We start from the raw sequence: 22,385 nt of genomic DNA, 5'->3' as shown, positions 1-22,385 counted from the left end.
TAAAAAAAGAAAAGGAGGGTTACATTTGAAATAACAACATAGTCATGTAAGAACAGAGTAGTTGTACACCTTTTTATTTGGAACAGATTCAGGTGGACGTATTGCAGATTAATGTTAATTGCCATAATGTGGGAAACTGTCTACGGTCCATAGTGAGGCTGAATAAATTTGTTTTGGTTTTCATTCTGCACTTTCGCTCTTGCGCTGGAGGTCTTGTACTTCGATCTGCTGCCAGTATACGTTTCGAGAAAAGCTAGGAAAGCAGTGGAAACCGTGGTGAACCATGAAGATTCCTCAAAATGTGTTCAGAAGTGGAGTCCTTAGCCACTGTTCACAACGTCAAAAGTGCCTACGCAGGTGAGCTCCGTCTTGTTTTGCTGCCCCCCTCTCCCAGCCAATTCCAAAAACGAAACTGGTTTTTTTATAATGAAAAGGTGGCTAAGAAGCAAGCGAGCTGCTGAAGTTGTAAAACCCCGAGACTAGGGAACACGAAGGGACAGACACAACATGCAGTCTCGAACATAGCTGAAAACTTTACTTCACAGCCCACAAATATATATACACAACAGCTGGAAGGAAAAACATACAGTTGGGGACAAATTGTGTCTGCCCCTTCATGTTCCCTAGTCCCGATGTTTTCTGATGTTTGTTCTTAACCTCGTTTCACGTGCAGGGAACCCTTGCTAGTATTTATTTATTTATTTATTTATTATTCCAAAACCCAAGGGACCACTAAGGGTCATATTACATGGGGAAACGATAAGGAAAACCTAACGACAGCCTTTGCACACTATTAGTTGAGAAGGAGAACAAACAAGAATTATAACAATAATAACAATAGTAGTTCAAAGCAATAACGATGATACACTGGCCACAGTAGATTGGCAAGGAAATCTATGTGACAACAAAGTTATTAATGAAACAAATGGGAAAGGAAATGCATTATTAAATGCATTAGTAAATGCATGTATTAACCCCGATAGTCTGACATGCTCGCTTCATGACCGCAGAAAATCCAGCGAACCAAGGGAATGACCGCTTATCTTGGAGACCGTTTTGCCGCCGTGTAAATACACCTCCTTAGCACAACAATCCGCTCGTCCGATAGTGAGCAAGATATTTTTGTCACAGGCAGGGTTGAACACACGGTATTACCTTCTTGTTGTTATGACCGCGTCACATGACCACCGTAGCCCGAGGGAGCGTCTGCCACGTACACCTCAGGCATGGGTGGTGGTTGAACGTCTTAAAGGGACCATCAAATGATTTTCCTGAATTCACACACCTTGACTTATTCAGTGCACCGGGAATGCAGTTACCACATAAAAATAGTGGGGCGTGACAGCCGGATACATCCTTTCGAAGTGGACCTACGTCATCAACGTCCAGTCCTCTCAGCCAATTGTGGACGACCGGGAGCACACACCCCGCGGGACCACGTGGGTGCATGGTTTCGGTTTGGACAAAAACGACGTCATATATCTGCCATCCAAATCAGTAGAAATATGGCGAAACGCAAACTGTCAGCGATGGAGGGAGAGATGATGCGACACACACAGCGTCCAGGAATCGTTCCGTGCGTGCCAGCTCCCAAAAGGCCACCGACAGAGACATTTTCTGACGAAGAAGCAGCTCAGAGAGGAAGACGTGCTCCGGCAACCATGCTGACAATCAACGGCTGCGTTACACTTCTGGCAGGATTCTGTGTCAGTGATTAGATACGATCTTAACTCCAGGTCCGATTAAAACATATTTCATGGCGAAGTTTGTGAGATTGATAGCTTGCAAATTTTTGCAATTTGCTCGCAAAAGATCGTCCACGAATTGGCAGCGTCCTCTGTGTATGATGTCATGGCCAGTTCTCCCTCGCAGGCGGGTCGTTGCTGCCGCCGTTCACGGCCGTGGTTAATATCGAATATTTTCGCTATTTGACCGATTTCCAACTTCACATTTGACAGGGTGAATGCTTTAGTGCGGAGGAACAAATTGAAAATGATCGTAGGCTTGTCATATATCCTTTCATGGTCCCTTTAAAGTAGGACGCCAATGTCTGGTATGTTGACCTCGGGATTCAGAGCAAGTTTCGGACCGCGCAAGCGCTGAAGTGCTTAAAAAGGCAGCGACCACGGGAACGGGTCACAGTATGCTGCTGCTGTCGTGCGGGACAAAGCGGAACAAAGCGGGAGAGAACTGAGAAGAACTCCTTCCGGAATGGAGAACTAGCTGAATGGGCAGAAAGGGAGCTCACTCTGGGTGTAGCAAGATCAACCATCACAAAGGAATCGGAGAAGTGTATGAAAGTCCAACAGTGTCTGGGCCATAAAATAAACCATCATAATTGCGTAGGCTTTTGTTCTGCGTTAGCATCACAATTCGCTTTATGACCAAAATACGGGGGAGCAGTGGTGGTGGCCATAACAGCAAAGGTTCACTGTATTACGTCTTCACATTACAAATATTTGGCATATTACACGTTCCGTTCTGTTTTCCAGGTCTTTCTCAGATGCCACCAGTGGTCCAGAGGTGAAACAATCGACAGTCTACGAAGAAAACCGAAAGAAATTTGACGATCTCGTCGACAGATGGTGGCACCCAGACGGCGAATTTAGAGCTCTTGCTAGCATGAACGCATTGAGGGTGCCAATGGTTCGTGATGGCTTGCTGCAGACTATGAAACTCCCAGAACCTGAGGGCTCTGCCTCAGGAAACACTTTTAGGCCTCTGGAAGGATTTCGCATCTTGGATGTCGGATGCGGTGGTGGTTTACTCTCAGAGGTGTGCCTCGCGCTAAACACTTGCTCTGTACTGCACGCTGAACTGTAAAGCCATTGCCTGTCTACGGTTTCTTTGTCTAGCCCCTAGCAAGACTTGGAGCACGTGTCACAGGCATAGATCCGACTCCGGGCAGCATCGACGCTGCCAGAAAGCATGCGGATCTCGACCCAGACATCAGGGACTGCGTCCAGTATGAAGCTGTGGAAATTGAGAAGCTTATGGGCCGACCCGACAAATTTGATGCTGTAGTGGCGAGCGAAGTCATTGAACATGTGCAGAACTTTTCGCACTTTGTCAAGTCGTGCGTGGATCTTACAAAGGTACACCGTCAAGGCTTTTGCTGTTTGGAGGCCATGTTCAGTGAATTACCCAGACACTGCCTACACCCCCCCCCCCCCCCCAACACCCCCTAAATGTTTGGCGACACCCCCTACGTTTCTTTTCCTGTGCACTACCACAGTGGGGAGGGGCTTCGTTATTTCTCCTTCCTGCACATGTCGGCGATAGTGATATCACTGTTGCAATGTAGCTGTAATAATGACCCCCCCCTTCCCAAAAAAAACAAACAAAATTTTTTGCAACACCTCTCTGCTGTTCACAATTCTGGATAATCCATTAGCCATGTTGTAATATTTCCTTCTTTTACTGTACTTGTCATGTACGCAGTTTGCAAACTGGTAACCTATTTTGGTGTAGTTAGATTCGGTAGTTTACATATCCGAGATGAATAGTATCATCCTGGGCTCCTTGGTTATATGTCTTTTCCTTGTCACAGGATTTCTCTCTCTCTCTCTCTCTCAAGAAGGTTATCTTAGGTCCTTTGGTAGCAATCCAAGTATTTCCCACGGACCGATGCCAACTGACAAGAGGGATGGTTGTGTTGTTGGTGCTTTCTCTTAGCCATTTCATTTTCTCACGATAGTCACTCACAGTTGTGCTGCCTTCGCCTCTTTCATTGTGACATCGCATGTCTCAAAGTATTGCAGTTGCCCCGCGTACATTTGTAACCAGGTTGCATCTTTTAGTACACGTCTCCAACAGCTAACCTACGTAATACACCTTGCGAACAAATGGCTTTGCTGTCTGTACAGGATGGTGGGTCCCTGTTCTTTACAACCATCAACAGGACAGCCCTGTCCCTCATTTTCGCAAAGGTGGCAGCTGAGTACATATTGAGGATAGTTCCTGCTGGTCTTCACGACTGGAACATGTTCCTTCCGCCTCAGCAACTACAAGAAGCATTAGAGTCTAGTACGTACAGTTTACTTACCTACATACATATAGGGCTTATAGTCCCTGTTTACCGAAGACCTCGATGGGTCTCCTCCATAAGCCATGAATGCAGCAGGTAAAGTTTATTCACAGAGTGTTTCCAGAAAACCTGCACTTGTAACACACAAAATAATACTGAAGTCTTATTAACGGTACAAATAGAATAGAATAATTAGGAAAAATTGTAATGATGCATAAAAGCAATATGTAAAAAATCCTTGAACTTGGCTGTCATATTTTAAAGTGTTGTAAAATTGGCACAAGTTGCATCAGATTAAGTGGAGTCCCAGTAATCTTGAGGCCGTTCCAATCTCTCACCTGCCTGTTAAACACGCACATAAAGGTATACCATGAAAGAAGAAAGAAGGAAGTCGCTGAATAGGTTAGCCAGCTGCAGGACTCTAACCCACATCCTATGGATTACCAGTCCAGGGCTCTACCAATTGAGCTAAGCTAACATGCCTTTGCAGTGACTTCCAGGGTAGTGTCATCTGAGGGGGCAGACCACATGGCATCATGAGGGAGTGGATGTGGTTTGTATGAGGATTGGGAAGGCTGACTTCCTTCTTTCTGTCTTTGTTCATTGTTCTTAGGCACTTGAGGCTTTGTGTGTTTGTCCTTTCTTCTGTGTTCCAGCCTCAGAACATCAATTTCCATTGTATTCAAGGTATGCCATGTACGTATTCCATCAACCCCAGCAAGTAAATATTATATAATATGTACCTTGTGCACTGTGAAACCGATCTTGTAATTCACTGGAGGCAACCTATAGCTACCCTAGAATTTCAGTGATATTTCTTTGAGAGCCATACCATGCAAAAAGCTGCATTAAGATGGCTCATCTGACTTGAGTGCGGCAAAATATTTCTGTTTGTGTGTGTTACTTACGTCACTGAATTTTCTGTGCTGATTGTCATTGAGTGCCAATAATTAAGTATACTTGCGAAGAAAACTGGCACACATTTGTGCAAAACGAATATTGCACATTACGAAAATATTACAGGACTTTGTGCAAGTGAAAACGTTGGACATTGCCCGGAAAATGTCATTCAATGAACATTACACGTAAGAGCCACACAATAGTAACAAGCAATGTTCCAGATAACGTAACTTTTGTTACATTCTACGAGCATCATGCTCATTGCTGCAGGATTCAAATAGAATATTCCTCCTTGAATTTTGCAGATGGTTGTTTTGTGAGGCTGATCCATGGCACATTCTACAACCCTTTGACCAATTCCTGGAGCTGGGTGAAAAATTCAAGCATCACGTATGCCCTCCACGCGATCAAACACACTGGTTGAAGTTTGTATTGAAGGTTAAAGCTGTTGTGTTAGGTTTTTCTCATGCACAATGTCATGGCATCATCCTCTCTCACAGCTCTCATAGAGGGCAGAAAAAGCCAGTTCCAAAATGCATAATCGGAAAGCAATGCTTCGGAAGCGAAAATGTTCATACTATTTGAATACTTCCACCCTCTGTTTCTGTTCAGTATCTTGCAAATGTTATAATTGTTGGTAAGTACTGTACTCTGGCTGAAATTCTTTGTGGCACATTGAATTTTTGTCAATAAATATCTTTTACCAAAGACGTACACATACTGGTGATGTTTTTGTCGAGCGTTGGTTGGTTGGTGGCATGTTATCATTACTGAGCGTTCTGCCTGCCGGTGTGGCAGATCCTTGCATTCTGGGCCGACTTCACATGCAGTTGTGCTGGCATTTGCCTTGGAGCGTCTAGTTGGAAATCCCACGGAAAACACCCTGGCAGTACAGTTGGTGCCGGAATTTGAACCCTGATCACCTCTGAGTCTCTGCATGTAAGGTCAAGATCATCTTAGCCACTAAAGCTATGCAAGAGCTCTTTTACTGAGGCTTGGTTTCACCAACGAAGATTAACATTTGAACCGAGATAAACAGTCCCTTAACTTCAATCAGTCAAAGTCCTTTACAACGAATGCCATTATAACGAAAAGACCGTTTTAACGAACGTTTTTTACGGTCCGGTCAGCGCTCCATAGGGCGCAATGTATAATTAGAACCTTTATAACGAAATCCTTTACAACGAAACTACCGAAATAAACGAAGTAATTCTGCGGTCCGATTGCGGAAGCGCACGGCCCATACAACGAAGTTTCCAAAGAAAGTGCTCCTGACACGTGGCAACAGGGCGCGCAGCGTCGTTTACCCCCCTCTCCACCTGAGTCACGCGCCCCTGGAGGAGGAGGAGGAGTGTCGTTGGGAGGAACCCGAGAGGTCTGCCTGCCTGATTAGGCGGCATGTTTCTCGGGAAGGGAAAGGTGGTGGAGAGGAAGAGAGGAAAGGGTGAAGCGGAAGACCGAGCGGAATCCGCTCGGGGGGAGGATAGCTGCGTCCATGGGCCGACTTCAGGGGAACTGTGCCGGCATACGCCTATTACACATCTGAGGGAAACCCAGGAAAAACCCCAGACGGCACAGCCGGCCCGCGGATTCGAACCGCGGACCTCCCAGTCTCCAAGCGCACGCGTTACCGCTGCGCCACCGGAGCTGGTCACGCGCCCCTAATTTCCGGTTTCCGCGGGTTTTGTGATTGCATTATCGGAGAACACGGAGGCCATGTCCCCGTGGCCACTGACTCACGATGGGCCGAACGAACAAAAGAAAGGGACTGCTGTCGCTTTTTTTTCTTTTTTTTTTTTTGTATTGGGACTGACAGTGTACTGGGACCGAAAGTGTGGTGCTTTGAACACACTTGTTCAGAATAAGGTAACGGATTTTTTTTAGTCTGAAGAAATAAGTAAGCTTGCATATGTCATGAGCCGTATGAGCTCATAACCGTACATAAAACGACTAGGAGCTTCATAGGTGGATGTCGCTTTCCGCATACCCGCCGGATGTCGCGTGCCGGCAGTTTCAAAAACGTTTCCTAGTCCTGACGGAATTCTTTGATGGAATGGAGTGCTGCGAGAGAGAAAAAAACGCGCGTTTGCACTGCAGAAGTTCGATTCTCGATGGACCTACCGAATGCCTCAACCAAAAGGAGTAACAAACACAGACGCTATGTTAGTCTTGAGTTAATACCCCGAGCCATTCCGCACTTCAATGTTGCGTGTGTGAGTAAATGAAATAAACTTAGACACCTCGCCCCTTCTATTTAACTGCGGCAGCAAACAAGACTCTTCAATTCGCCAAATCACAGAAGACAATCTATAAATATAGTATTTGTGCTATCTGCATCCACTTCCACTTTGATGCCAATGCATCAAAGGAAATGGACACTGTGCCATTCTGAGTGAGCTTTTGGGCCTTCAGTTCTGGAGAGCGTTTTTTTTTTCTTCGTTTTTTTTACTTGTTCTGTTTACTTCTTGCAATGCTGCGCGCATTGTATATTTTGAGGTCTTAGAAACAAAAGAAAGAACGGAAGCAAGAGAGATCAAATTATATCATGACAGGAGCCAGAAAAAAGACAGAAACAAATTTTATTTATTGACTTTTTTTTTACTTTTGCGGAGCTCCCATCAAGCAGTTAGACCTTCAGGTCCTAATGGTCCCACCAAGCCGCTAAACAGCTAGTCCTACTGGAGATGTCCGAATTACGATATTCCTATTGGCCTAATGGTTCCATTAGGCTCTGATGGATTTTTCGACCGGGACGTAATCATAAGCCCACAAATTGCAATCATGTCATGCTATGCAGAGGGCACTCGTCTCCTAGCAACGACGCCAGCGTCCAGGGAGGGCCACGTGGTGAAGTCTCGTGACGCTGATCGAAAGGGGGTGAAATGGGAGAGATGTCTTCGCCCTCCTTTGTGTTTTCTCCAAGGTCGGAGCGGTCGGATGATATGTCACGTGGGGCTCCCCTAAGGGAGTGCAAAAAGTGAGCCTCCGGAAGACGCGAAAAGGCAACAACGTTGTCAGATGAGAGCGGGGCGCTAAGTCGGAGCATAACATGACGTCACAGTTCTCAAAAATAAAAATAAATTTTCTTTAGCTTTCGCGTCACGTAGAGCCAAAATATTTTGCAGGAATGTAAAGTGAGACAAGAAGATATCAGTAACATAACTTTGGTAGGATTCTGAAGACACGAGATGTAGTCCGTAGTGGCACTTAGCCAATCAAGACCGTGTTTTCAACGGCTGTAGCCAATCACGAACGTGCTTTCAACGGTTGTGGCCATGGAGAAGAACCACCGTCGTCTGCGAGTTGTGATTGAACGTCCCTGCGTACTAGCTGGGAAAACTTACAAGTAAAGCGCAAAACGGTCTCGGTCCTTCTCAAAACTGATTTTCTGGAAAGCGTATTGCACTTTTTGTCTTAATATTTCAATCTGCAGGTTGCAGGTGAGCCGCAATAATTTGCAATTAAGTTCTTGAATTCGCAGAACGATGAATCTCAGTAGCAGACGAATTCTGACTCTTAATTGAAAGAGGGAGAGAATGGGTATGGACTTGCAGTGACAGAATAGCCCTGCGAAACGCTGCTGCACAGATGACAAGAAACAGGGTCTTTACATTCCAGGCAGAAGTAACCGATTCTCTTCAACGCAAACATCAATTCGGATAGTGCTCATTCGCAATAAAGCGGACATGCAGAGCCACCTATGGGTAAAGTTATAAGCGGATGGAGCAACGCATCTCTGCGACAGGCGGCGTCGAACACAAAATGTCGCGTCTTGCCCCGTGTCTCATGTTGTCCCTCCTTACCCTATATGTGTGGCTAGACGGACACGCAAGAAGACACGGAGCACTCGTTCGTTCAAGGAGCAGCAGCCGATAAAGGAGAGACTGAGACCGACTTATTACGAAACCAAATTCCAGAATGGGACGGATCTTGGTGACATGAATGAATGAAAGGGACGGCGCAGACCTGTCCGCTTGTTACTGAACGAGGCTGGTAGGTTCAGTGCACGAGAGACTCGCGTCGAAAGATAGTCTACGTCCGCCGATAGAGAGTACGACCTTACGACGTTACCTCGAACGAGGTTGAAGGGAAGAAGAAAAATTGCAAGACAGCACACTTTCCAGGGTTGACGGAGAGCCTAAGGGCCTGCAGCCAGGCGTGCAGAGTGTCCAGGTAATATAGGAGGAGGGATTGTAGTGCTCGCTGGGAGGTGGGAGAGGGGCCATGAAGACAATATCCTCCGCATATGCATCCGTATGTGGGGGGATGAAGCCTAGAAAAAAGGTTGAACGAAAGAGGACATAAGACGCAACCCTGAGGAACCCCGCGGCGCTGGCTATACTAACCAGAAGAGTGAATGCCATCAGTACGGTAGGACATGCGGTGCGAGAGAAAGTGCTGAAGCCACAAAATAATATATGAAGTGATCGGCAGTGCTGCTAATGACAGGAACAGAAAGGGTTCAGAGTCGATAGCTTTGGACACGTCCAAAGTAACGAGGACAACGTGCTCACACAGCAGCTTTACCACGGAGAGATTATTATTAATAAGCACATTCGCCATCCAGGTGGAGCTGTTGGGTCTAAATCCAATTTCAAGTGGGGAGAACCAATCATTCAGCACAACGAGGTGAGCTAACCGGCCAAAGACGTACAACACGCTCCAGCAGCTTAGCAAACAAGGAGGAGAGCGCAATAGGTCTTATTAAGTCTTTCAAGCGAACAGCCTTTCCTCGATTCCTCGCATACAAGTGTTATCCGCGATAGTTTCCAGATGTCGGGGGGCCCAGCATAAGCGCAGAGATGTACGTACAAGAGATATCAAGAGAAGTGAGTGAGATGTCCATAAGGATTCCAATAACCGGACGGATACGCGATCAGGGCCAGGTACTGAGGAAGTGGATAGCCCACTAATATGCATCCAGCTGGTAAAATTGGACCAGGGCAGACTGAGGATCGGGAGGAGGGCCAAAAGGGAGTTAGTGCATTCAAGAACGCGCCTCAAGACCGCGGGCACATTGGTCGAGGGAAGAGAGATTATCCGAAGGAAGCGACAAGGATTGTAATGCCAGCTTGGTTATTTGCAAAGAACGCAGCTCACTGTAAAGGAACCGTCGACGAGTGGGATGGGATAGAACAGTATGTAACGTGGTTAAGTGCTGCTTTTTACGAGGACTTTTTGAGGATGATCCAACTATCTAGGTACTTGGATCATCCTGAAAAAGTTATCATTCCCTTTAGTCGAACTAATTATTTACAGAACTCATTCGTTCGCAAGACAGCTAGTGACTGGAATGACCTACCTGCGGCCATCGCAGTGGTCCGGGACTCAAGAAGATTCCGTTCCTTACTCCACGACGTATTTCATGTGTAACTTTGTACTTTTTCATTTACTTCCTTGTTATTTCCACTCCCCTCTGTAATTCCATGTGGCTTGAGGGTAAATAAATAAAGAAAGAGGGGGCACGCGGCCTTTATTTAAATATCAACATAATCATCTTTCAGGGTGTCACTTTGCAGCAGGGATGAGCATAAAAACATTTCTTCAGTATTTAGATATATGTACAAAATACTTTAGATACTCTGCGCAAATTCTTTTCAATATGAGTATTTAAATACCGCAACTACTACCATAAATACTGCGAGGAAGATGTCATCTGAAACGACACAAATATAATGCCATCATAACAGCAAATCAGCAAGGAACAACACCATTTATATGTTAGAAACACCATGGTTTCTCGAAGGTACCATCTTCTAGGCATCGTCTCTTCGGCCGTAGCATCTCATTCACAAAGAACAAACAACAACAACTTTATTTAATGATGGTGAATGTGGAGCTTCATCGCCAGGGGCGATACTCTACCATGATGGGGTGGGTATGGTGCGGCATCGGTGTGCGGGTGATGTGGGGAATGAAATTTGACCCACAGGTGCCAGTAAACAAAGGCTTTTATTAAATCTGAGGAAGACGTTTCGTTCAACATGGCAGTCGTGTAGTACGGCGGCGTCCGTTTAGAGGTTTTGTAAAAACTTGATCACCATCTAAGTCAGCACTGTTGTGATTTCCACTTCCTTTTGGAAGCCTGTCTTCGAAGTTCGACAACGTCCTCGGTTGTCATGAGCGCTCTGTCGTTTTCTTCTTTTCCCCAGGCAGCTCTTTGGACACCCAGCTTTAAAAAAAAGGTGGGACACCGATGCAAGAGCAGCCGCATCGTCTTCAGCATACAGATACATGTGAAATCTGTCTTCAGAAGTTACCGGGCTTCAGAAGTGCAGCGCACAACTCCCCCCCCCCCCCCCGAGTTCTTCGCGACATAACTTCCACACAGGGACATTATGCTGAAATGTCTGACACACGTGTGTGCAGAAGTACTCATCCTGGACAAAATTCACGAAGTAAAGTCCTGTCCCCCACAAAAAAGAAAGAAAAAGTACGGGGGCGGAAGTCCTTGGTGCACACCATTATCTTGTGTATTTACAACGTATTTACAAAAATAGGTAGCCGACAATTGGTACCGATCGAAATATAATAAATAGTTTTCAACTTTGTATTCAAATACAAAATATAAATACATGTATTTATATTTTAAATTGTAGTTTAGATACAATGTACTTAAATACTTCCCAGCCCTACTTTGCAGGAACCGGTCGAAAATGCAGGCTAGTGCAGGCTTACACAATTCCACTTCGACACCCGAGAAGACCGCTGCCGAAACCAAACAAAGAAATAAACAAACAGTAAATTCTATCATTTTTGTAGACTATTCGCTCGCATATCTGTCGCCTATTCAGTATTGGCGATAGTGTGTAAAAAAAAACTGCTTTTGAAAAGGGGTTGTTCCTGCGAGCTAATAACGCTTTCTGGAAATGTCATTTGCAGATTGACGCTCTTCGTATTTTTTTCTTGGCGAATTCAGACTGTGACGTCAGAGTATTGAGTACGCCTTGAAATGCAGTGTCTTATATATTTTACAAGATCGTGTACTTAGCACCCTACGTTACTTTTTTGCCTGGTGCTCAGTAACTTAAATAGCCTGACATATTTGTATGCTTTTCGAGCAAACACGTTAAGGCGGACTCATGCGATCTAGTTAACGTTCACTTCCGGATAGGCTTGGCAGCACCGTCCGCCCCCCCCCCCCCAATTTTTTTTTTTTTTCGCTTTGCTTTTTTCGCGCGTTCTAAAAAAAGTAATATAATCGGTGCCAGCATGCAGAACATGCTAGCGAACGATAAAGCCATTATTTTCATTCGCAGCGATCTGGAAAACTGCAGCAAGATTGTCGAATTTGTTGATTGCAATAAATTCCCAGTCTGCAACTCTAGGGAATGACATCATTTTGGCCCATGTACCACGGGCGAGCAGGCCGAGAGAAGCGATTTTGTTGCATCTCCCATGGACTCCCACGTATTGAAAATTCGCCAAAAATCACTGGATCACGTCAGGCCCTCAAAAATGTCATTCCCTAGATAAACTAGAAGAGAACACGCCTGTACTTGTTTCGTGTAGAAATTTAGCGACGTCTACGGGAACTCTGCGAACAAACTTCCCCAAAGACTTTCTTAAGAAGTGAGTCTGTCTTAAGGAATCGTGTGAATATGCTTTCCCTTCGTTGTACATTACACTGAATGTAAACGCAAAAAAAGTGCATCCATGCCTAGTATTTTAGTCGGCGACACTGACAATTTGTTTCACATTATTTCATATTCGTGCATATATACACTATTCGTTGCATACATCCCTTGTGGTTTGGTTCCTAATAGGGACGCTAGGGAAGCGTCGGGGCACCAGGAAAATGTATTTACAATACGTCAGGCTATACACCAAGTGTGGATCAGAGATCTAAAATTTTCGTGGTGCAGTTCCCAAAGAAGAGCTACATTAGCGTTAGTCGACCTATACACAGTGCGGGACACGGCAGCACAAAACACCAACCCGAAGACTTCGTTCCCTCATTATCGAATTCCGTGCGACCAGTCGTCGACTTTCGCTTTCCCTTGTCGTATGCGACTGCCGATGAAGCTGTCTTCGTTGCCTCCACTTCCCCAGGCATAGGTTGTTCTGGAATGTCCTCCGATGGTTGTTCACGTCGGACTTGTCCAGCGATAGCCTCCTCAGGTTTCGCGGACGCATGTATCGATGCACTCGTCATCCTCCTGACCTGTTTGGCGACGTATTGGGAACGTGGTGACATCTTGGCATTGCCCACTGAACTTGCCGAGCTCGGTGTGTCGCCGGGATCAGCAGGTGGGGATGGTTCTGGAAGCGCTGCAAAGCTGGTCGCTTTATCCTTCGTAACACCTTTGGAGGATGACTTCGTGGGTTCATTTTCCTTGACTTCTATGTTGGGCTTCTTCTCAGCATTGGTATGATGCTTCTTAGAGATTCGGGCGTGGCTCGCCTTGGGTGCCCCTTTCGATGTCGAATGCTTCATGTTGGAGACCCTGAACAGCAAGCCTTCTTTAGTGTCTTCCATAACGGCGTCTTTCGTGGACACCTTTGACGTTAACGAACCACGCTTGTCTCGCTTCTTCTAAAGTTTTTGGCTCTTGGTTGTTGAACACTTCCCAGTGTCGTTAGCCTTCGCGATAGTACTGGGCCCTTCAGGTGTAAAACGTTGTAGTAGTGAAGATATTGCACGCCTTCGTCGCGTGACAGCTGGCCGAGTCACGAGACAAGGAAGTGATGACAATTGTGATGGCTTTGTCTTCAATTTCGTCATCATCATCATCTTAGCCACGGCCGTACGGAACTATGTAGAATATGTGTGCATTCCTACGACTGACCGTTTGTATCGACACATGTGCGGTCACCTATCTTCTTCTTCCTCGCTGATATATACAGGCCGTGATCAACAAAGGCGTGATTTGCAAGAGCATAGGGTTATCGGGAGCACAAAGGAGTATATTTCGTACTCGGTCACTGGCCGTTATCCACCAAGAGAGATTGGCTAGGGCTAAACTATTAGATAAACGTAACTATGTTCTTACCGAGCTGTAGTTGATGAGGATGGTGGATGTGCGTGTACAGAGATACTATGCAGTGTGTGTGATTGTGCGAGGGAGTACGTGAAAAACATACGAGAAAGTGCAGACGTTACATGTGCTATGTTACCTAGAAGTGGTGAGAGCGATGAGTAAATGATGTGATGCAAAGTCAACAAACCGACAACACTTTCCCGTGTGAACTGCCCCAAATGATAGTAGCGAAGTTAGTGACTCCCATCTTGGACAAAGGTACGACCAAACAGCGTTGACGGAGGTGATCAAATGTTACACAGTGAAGTAGAAAATTCTCTACTGTTTCATTCTGCCCGCAGTGGGTGCACGTTGGGAACGTGCAAGTTCCTGCGCGATGCATATAGAAATTATCTGCCCACACGGGGATATATTTGCCAGGCTGTCCACTGTCTCATTGAGTGAAAGCCCACGGTGACCGAGTACACCTGTGATTACAAGCTCAATTCCAAGCAAGATGTGTGACTGGGTACGAGGCACAAATGGCCAGAGCAGATGTGACTGATAAGGAATGTGATAGTAAAAGTACCTTTCCGAAGCTTCCAGGGGCCTTGCGGAGAGCCAGCATCATATGGCGAGAAACTCACTTTCGTAAGGAGGCGGCGTAATCCCGAAGGCCTACAGGAAACGTATTGTCCAACTGGGGAACGAAGAGGCCCACACCAGCCCTCTTCTCTGAGACAGACGCGTCTGTTGCGATGACAAGGTGATTGGGAAAGCAATACAGATAATCGGTCAACATCGCCTGGACAGTCCTCAACGGAATAGTTTGAACGTTGAAGTGAAATATGTACACATATCAGTGATGTTGACCGTGATTTATGTAATCGGGAACACAAGGTGAGAAAAATTCCCGGGCAACACTTTCAGGGGTGTCAGTAGTTGTTGAGCGAATGTTAACGGAGGTATGTTCGATTTACGCCAACCACCTCGCTAGCCAAAAGGAAATGTCTCTGAAAGAGGTATTATTCTTGTGCACAAGAGATTCCTGACATTGAGAGGGAGAGGCACTCACACCCGTGTAACGCAAAATGAGCAGCTTGGAGCAGTTTTCAAGGACGGGGAATCTGTCAAACAATGCTGAAGAATGCGGTTTAAAAATCGTGTGTCCACAAGTGCCAACTTAGTTGCAATGCCCAAGTTGAGAGGATGAAAAAAGGTGGACTACCTTACATCAGCACAGATGGAAGAAGCTGAGGAATTGTTAAGAGGTGAAAAAAAAGAAGAAAAGAACAAGACTTACTAAAGGAGGACGCACAGACAAAAAGAAAATCGTAGTCGTGCAGTACGTACAGAAGTGAACCCATATAATCTAAAAAGATTAGGCAATACTTATGGAGTGAGCTTAGTTATTTCGGCCCCATTAAGGTGGTGTCCCTTAACTGGAACTGAAAAGAAGAAGGTCGTATGCCACGTAGGCTGACGTAGCACATAAGACAACATATGTCCAATGTACGTCACGACTAGTGTAGCAGATTTCGCTGACGTGTAATCGAGTGTACATTGGGCAAACAGAGCGCTACCTAAATACGTGCCTTAAAGGAGCTCTGAAAGCCATCTCAAAAATCTCCCGTTCCGCGTTGTGGAAGCAGGTAACTGAACTTGATGAATAACACGAAAATTTTCTCTGTACGCGATGTTTTTCGTAGAAAAAGAGGCACTTGAACATCGCCGCGCGTGTTCCCACTCGACTCGCTCCTCCGGGTCAAACGAGGAGCAGAATGAAAAATACGTCATTGGTGACGTAATAAAAATTGAAAGCGGCGACTGCGCTTCTATCCGGGTCAGTGCTGACTGGTTCTCTTTTCTTTCTTTCCGTTTTCTTTCCCCCTGCTTTCTCCCTGTCAAGGGATGAATAAGGGAGGACCTCGGTATTCCTGGTCGTGAAACCCCCGTTCTCGAAATTCATGTTCCTGAAGCAAGGAAAACCACGGGAAATGCTGCTTCGTAAGATGATATACCGCGATTAAGAACATAACAGTTCTGCGCTGTCTCTTCTCGAGGAAGGTTGTGCTGCAACATGCCTCCCTCGTCTGACACGTGTGCATTCTGCTCCCAGGCCTTTATCGGCCGTCAGCAAAAACTTGTTTGCTCTGGCCCATGCGGGCAACGTTTTCACTGTAAGTGCTTGAACATTACTCCTGTTGAATATGACATGTACTGGGTGGACGATGCCTGCATCTTCAAATGCAAATCCTGCACAAAACGTGCAAATGCGGATGACTCTGTGATTCCCTCAAGCCCTGCTACTGGCGCTTCCATCATCGCGAGTGGTCCTCTTTCCGCCCAAGGTAACGCTGAACAGCTAATGGCCCTGTTGGTGCAGAAAGTCGATGCTCTCCATACGGAAGTGTCTGAACTGAAAGACGAAAAAATTCAGCTCCTGGACCTTGTACGAAGCTTGGACAAAAATGTAAGCTTTCTCCAAATTGAGCTCGCGAAGCAGAGAGCCGATTTCAACCAGAAGCTAGGTTCCTTGCGCTATGCATATGCCACATCTGTGAACTCCCCTGCAAGTTATTCTTCGCTTGTTAAGAAGATTCCTGCTCGTCTTCCCACCGTTCCTTCGACCGAAAGTTTGCCTTCTTCGCGTGTCGCGAAGAACGCCGCTGCTCCCGGCTCTTCACAAAACCAGGTCCATCATGGCATGGCCTCGTCGACAACTACTTTGTCTTCAACCGCCCCTCCAAGAGACACTATCGACGAACAAAGTGAAGATGCTGGTTTTACTACCGTCAGATATAGGCGAAAACAACGTCTTCCCGCTTCCACCGGGACTGCTTCTTCGTCTGCTCTTCGACTAGCTACTCGGCCAGCCCCTACCCGTGCACTCTTCGTGTCAAGGCTCCACCCGGACACCACTGAGGATGACGTCTCACAAGTCGTAAGAGAAGTCCTTCGGGATAAACCGTTTCGTTGTGTTAAGCTAGCCACTCGACATGACTCTTACGCATCTTTCTGTGTGGTGACAGACGTACTAAGTTTCACAGATATTAACTGTGCCAACGTGTGGCCTGAAGGATGTTTATACCGCGTGTTCATGGGGAAGATTCCCGATGCATCGGCTAACTCTGATCCTGAAATACCGCCTCTGTAGCCTCACCTAATTTCAAAATGGTGTGCCCACTTACCATTTATTACCAAAATGTGCGTGGTCTTAGAACAAAGTCTGCTGAATTTTTAACCAATGTAATTTCACTTGAGTATGACGTGATCTGCCTAACGGAGACATGAATCAACAGTTCCTTTCACAGCAGTGAATATTTCCCTTGTGAATACACTGTTTTTCGATGTGACCGCGATTACGAAAATTCTGGGGCTCGCTTTGGTGGTGGTGTGCTAACTGCCGTTCGTTCTTCTCTTGTTGCTCATCAACGTTTTGACTTGGCAACTCAACATGAAGCCGTCTGGGTAGAAATAACCCTTGGTCCTAACGACCCCCTCATTATAGGTAACTGTTACATTCCACCTAAATGCGACCTTCCCTACTTCACTTCCTTTTTGGAGACAATAGGGAGTGTTCCCCACCTTTTTAGTCATCTGTTTCAGCTGTACGGTGATTTCAACATTCCTAACATCGACTGGGGGCTCCTTGATATCTCTCGCACCTCTGGTCTGACGAGATCTAAGGCATCTTTCCTTTTTAATTTTATCAGTTTCCACGGTCTCCTGCAGCTTAATCAACTAAGAAATTCTGCTGACAACACGCTGGACCTGGTGTTATCTAATTTCACACCCGATATCTTTCAGGGTGTCGAAGTCCCGCTCGTTCCCTCTGATAAGTTTCACCCACCTTTCTACCTTACTTTTCCAGTCACTACCTTATCTTCACGACATACCAATCAACGTCTTGTCTCTCCGCGGTACGATTATCCCCGTGGTGACTACCTTGCGCTATACAATTGCCTCTGCTCTACAGATTGGCGCCCTGTGATAGAATGCGCCAACGTTGATAATGCTGCTGCGCTTTTTACTAATGTTGTGCAGTCCGCTATAGGACAGTTTGTTCCAAAGAAACATTTTCACTCGCCTAAGTATCCTCCCTGGTTCTCCCATGAACTTAAAGGACTACTAAGGAAAAAGCTGCACTTTCATCGAAAGTACGTGCGGACTAAACGCGTCGACTGGTATCTAAAATTCGAAGAAACACGTAAGCTCGTCAAAACTATCTACAAAAGGGACCGAAAAACACACGAGGACTTCGTCCAAGCATCTCTATCTGCTAACCCAAAGGAATTTTGGAGGTTTGTTAAGGATAGAACAAAATCTCGTGCTGGCGACATTATGCTGAAACACAATGACGATTTCGTCTCGGCGCCTTTGGCAGTTGCGAACTTGTTTTCCGATTTCTTTTCTTCTGTCTTCTCTAAATCTGCCCCCACAATCACTGCTCAAGCCTCTCCATCTAATCTTAGCCTCTCGAGCATTGTTATTGATGAACAGGAGGTTTCTCGTGCCATCTCTTCATTAAAATCAACCTTGTCCTCTGGCATAGATAATGTCCCTAATTTCATTGTCAAGGGTTGTGCCAATGTCCTCGTGCCTGTGCTGACTTCCCTTTTTAACCGCTCCTTACAAAGCGCTCAGTTTCCTGAGGTCTGGAAAAAATCTCTCGTAGTTCCTATACACAAAGGTGGTTCACGAGTTGAAGTCTCAAACTACAGGCCCATATCCTTGTTACCCTGTTTCTCTAAAGTATTTGAAAAGGTTATGTTTTCGCGACTATCTTTCTACTGTAAACATTTTCTTACATTTACACAACATGGCTTCCTACCTGGCAGATCTGTCGAAACCAATCTTGTTACATATATGAATTTTCTAGCGCATCATGTTGGTAAAAGCATGCAAGTAGATTCTGTTTATTTCGATATATCGAAAGCGTTCGATTCTGTGAGTCATCAATTACTTGTTGATAAATTATCCATCTATGGATTTTCATCAAACTTATGCAACTGGTTCACTTCTTATTTAAGTAACCGCAACAACGTTGTTATTTATAAAGGTACCCAATCCCGTTCATACTTGATGACCTCCGGTGTTCCTCAAGGCTCTATCCTTGGGCCATTACTGTTTAATGTTTTTGTAAATGACCTTTCCACTTGTGTGCAACACAGTAACATTCTTCAATACGCTGACGACCTCAAGTTGTTTTGTTGTATTAATCATGCTGACGAATGTTTGGATTTACAAAATGACATCACTCGTGTACAGTCTTGGTTTACACGGAACATGTTGAAACTCAACGCTCTTAAATCTCATGTAATCACTTTCACTCGGAAAACTACCCCCATCCACTTTACCTACTCTATGGCGTCAACCACCATTAATCGTGTTAACTGTATAAGAGATTTGGGCATCACTTTTGATAGTCATCTCTCTTTTCAAACGCACATTACGCATATCACAAATCTTGCATTCTCTAAACTAGGTGTCATCTCGAGACTTACAAAAAACTTCTCGCACCCCCTATGCTTCTTTCGCTTATTTTTTTCCACGGTTCTCCCTCTCATCGAGTTTTCCTCTGTTGTATGGAACTGTTTGAACAAATCTCTCACATCTGATGTCGAAAAAGTCCAAAGACGATTTATTCCTATTTACCACGACCGATACATTGGTAAAACTATGTATTATAACTACGACCACATTCTTGAAAAACTTAACCTACCCACCTTAGCTCATCGAAGGACATTGCGCGACTGTCATTTTCTTTTCAAGCTTGTGCACGGCATCATTGACTGCCCTGATTTGTTATCTTCGGTGTCTGTTCATCTACCATTGCGTAACTTGCGATCCCAACCTGTTTTTCATGAAAATATGACCCATTACTGTGCACCTATATCTCGCTTGCAGCGCACCATGAATACTCTCTGCCAGAATTATGATATTGACATCTTTTTTTTCTCATTCTCATCATTTAAATCTTCTCTTCCTAACAGCAACGCGAGAACTGTTTAACCCTTCACATTTCATTATTTGCTGTTTGTTGTTTTATGCTTTGTGTTGTGTTCCCTGTGTCGTGGTGCACCATCCGTTAGACCTCACGGTCGTTGATGGGTACCCTCAAAATAAAATAAATAAATAACATCACTATTTAACCACTAAAATTTAGGGGTTGTCCAAGTCGTCTTAGCGAACGAAAGACACATTTAGCAGTCATTTGGCTTAGCAAGGCGGCATGTTGGTTAGCTAGTTGCGTGCTTGCAATATTATGGCTGGGTAAGTCACAGTTAAGTCACAGTTTGCCGTTGGCAGTTTTCCGCGCGCGACATGTGCTTTTTATAGTCAGTTAAAATTTACTCCAGTCACATGTTGTTTCAGTGCATACCGATATGCCGGCGGACGCAAACTTAACCGGCGTTGAAAGATGAAAGTCACTGAAAAGGTTAGCCAGCTGTAGGACTCGAACCCACATCTTCTGGATTACCGGTCCAAGGCTCTACCGATTGAGCTAAGCTAACACGCCTTGTCAACGACTTCCAGGGTGTGTCGTCTGAAGGGACAAACCAGTCACTCTGTCTCACTCATCCTCCTTTCACTCTTACATTTTTGCACACTCATGCACACATTCATACGACAGGGATTGACGCAAATGGCAAATGTTGAACATGAGAGAACTGATGTTCAATTGGTAGAGCCTTGGACCGGTAATCCAGAAGATGTGGGTTCGAGTCCTACAGCTGGCTAACCTTTTCAGTGACTTTCATCTTTCATCGTTAATTTCTTAGGCAACTGAGGCCTTGTATGTGATTGTCCGTTCTATGTTGTTCCAGCCTCAGAACATCAGTTCTCTCATGTTTAACCGGCGTTGTCGATCACTATATGCCCAGACAGAACACCATCTCCTACGGACGTACGAAATAGATCCCAATGTCCATATCCGAAAACTGACCTCCGTGGGACTCTCCTCGGATATTCGTGGAAGGATATCCGTAGCCGTATATCCGCAGGAAGTCCTGTAGCGGCCGTTTCACGGATTGTCCCGATCAGCTCCTTGATGGGATGCTGTACGGATCATGTATTTGAAGAGAGAGAGAAACGCGGGACGATGTAGCACTGCAGAAATTCCGCTTTCCATGAACCAACTCACTCTCTCAAGCTACTTGAGTAAGAAACAGGGACATTACCTCTACGCCGACTTAATACGCCAAACAATTTCTCATTTCGCCGTTGTTTGTGCACGCAATCGAATTAAACTTAGACAGCTCACCCTTCATTTCGACTCACAGGCGAACAGGGCTCTCGAATGTGTAGAAGCTCGCGAGAACACCAATGTGTCTGTTCCCTGTTTGGAAGTGAATGCAACTTCATTTCCAAAGCATTTCGGCTGAGTGGCCCAATCTCTTGTTGCTGTTTCTTCTTTCTTTTCTTTTTATTTTTATTTATTTATTTATTTATTTATTTTTGAAACGCCGAGCTGATCTTCCCTCATGGGAAGCAAAGCGGAGCAACAGAAAGTGAAACGAGCGGCGACGGTGGCAGATGTAAAAAAAAAATGGCGGAAACACGCTTTATATTTTACTACAAAGCGTATACTGACTTCTGAAAAATAAAAAATAAAGTAACAAGCACTCGAGATACACGCTACATCCCAGAGAGCTCCTGTTTCTGTCCGTATCTCCTGGTTATGTCCGCAAAGTGCACGTTCGTAGGAAGTTCGAAGCCCGGCCAAGTGGATCTCCGTAGTATCTCCACTGGAGGCATGCCATTATTCTGCGGATATCCGTATCTCCATGAAAGTATATCCGATGGACATCTGTAGGACAGGATTTTCTGACTGGGTGGTGGATAAAACTGATGCACTAACAAAACAAATGGCGCGCAGCACGGATGAACTCAAACTTGTGTGTCTGCGTCGTCCACATTTGTAGTCTGCATCGGCCAATTCTCGTGTAGCTCGGTGATTGGTAAGTTGACCATAAATTGTGGTGGTCTTATGACACTGCTTGGTTGGTGTGTAACTCAGGCAATGAATGTTCAACTCCTGATGGAACGATGTGCAGGCGACAGCATATTGCGATAGATTTCACTGGATTGTATCTGACAACGTATGGGCAAGAACACTCCTCCAGCGGAATAAGGAATTAACTGTGTGGCTAACACAGTTGCTTGTCGAAGTGACGGGCACTAGTGATCATAGCGAATATTGATATTCTGACATAGCGAACGGAATTAGTGGTCATAGCGATGTAGCGATCATTTTGAGGCGTGAACTGAAGCAGTGCTTTGTGCTGCACTGTGTTTATACGTATTGCCACTAACAAGAAACAGTCACCACGATAACGAACAGCATACAAAACACAGACACGGACAGAAGAGCGTTCAACTGGCACCTGAAGTTTATTTTCATAATCACCTACTCCGGAAGGTCGCTTTAGGGAAAGCAAGGTCAAGTGGGGATAGGTTGACCTATTTTTGGTTGACTTCTCGGGGAGTTCAAT

The 22,385-nt window shown here is 45.4% G+C and overlaps 1 protein-coding gene across 1 annotated transcript; it reads left to right on the top strand.

The window, feature by feature from the left end:
* Positions 1–160: 160 nt before the first annotated feature.
* Positions 161–5,641, top strand: LOC135388235 (ubiquinone biosynthesis O-methyltransferase, mitochondrial-like). Its single transcript, XM_064617644.1, has 5 exons — positions 161–357; positions 2,493–2,775; positions 2,856–3,095; positions 3,867–4,026; positions 5,233–5,641. Exons 1-5 carry the CDS (start codon positions 284–286, stop codon positions 5,349–5,351), a joined length of 876 nt encoding a protein of 291 aa, XP_064473714.1. The 5' UTR covers positions 161–283; the 3' UTR covers positions 5,352–5,641.
* The last annotated feature ends 16,744 nt before the right edge of the window (positions 5,642–22,385 follow it).

This window comes from Ornithodoros turicata, chromosome 3 (assembly GCF_037126465.1).
Source record: "Ornithodoros turicata isolate Travis chromosome 3, ASM3712646v1, whole genome shotgun sequence".
NCBI classification, from domain to species: domain Eukaryota; kingdom Metazoa; phylum Arthropoda; class Arachnida; order Ixodida; family Argasidae; genus Ornithodoros; species Ornithodoros turicata.
Note: the sequence above shows the minus strand (reverse complement) of the source record. Positions and strands in the feature narration are given on the sequence as shown.

Coding starts and splice junctions, on each gene's coding strand:
- LOC135388235 (XM_064617644.1), top strand. CDS start 284: ATGAAGATTCCTCAAAATGTGTTCAGAAGTGGAGTCCTTAGCCACTGT. Junction 358..2,492: donor CGTCAAAAGTGCCTACGCAG/GTGAGCTCCGTC, acceptor TCTGTTTTCCAG/GTCTTTCTCAGATGCCACCA. Junction 4,027..5,232: donor ACAAGAAGCATTAGAGTCTA/GTACGTACAGTT, acceptor TGAATTTTGCAG/ATGGTTGTTTTGTGAGGCTG.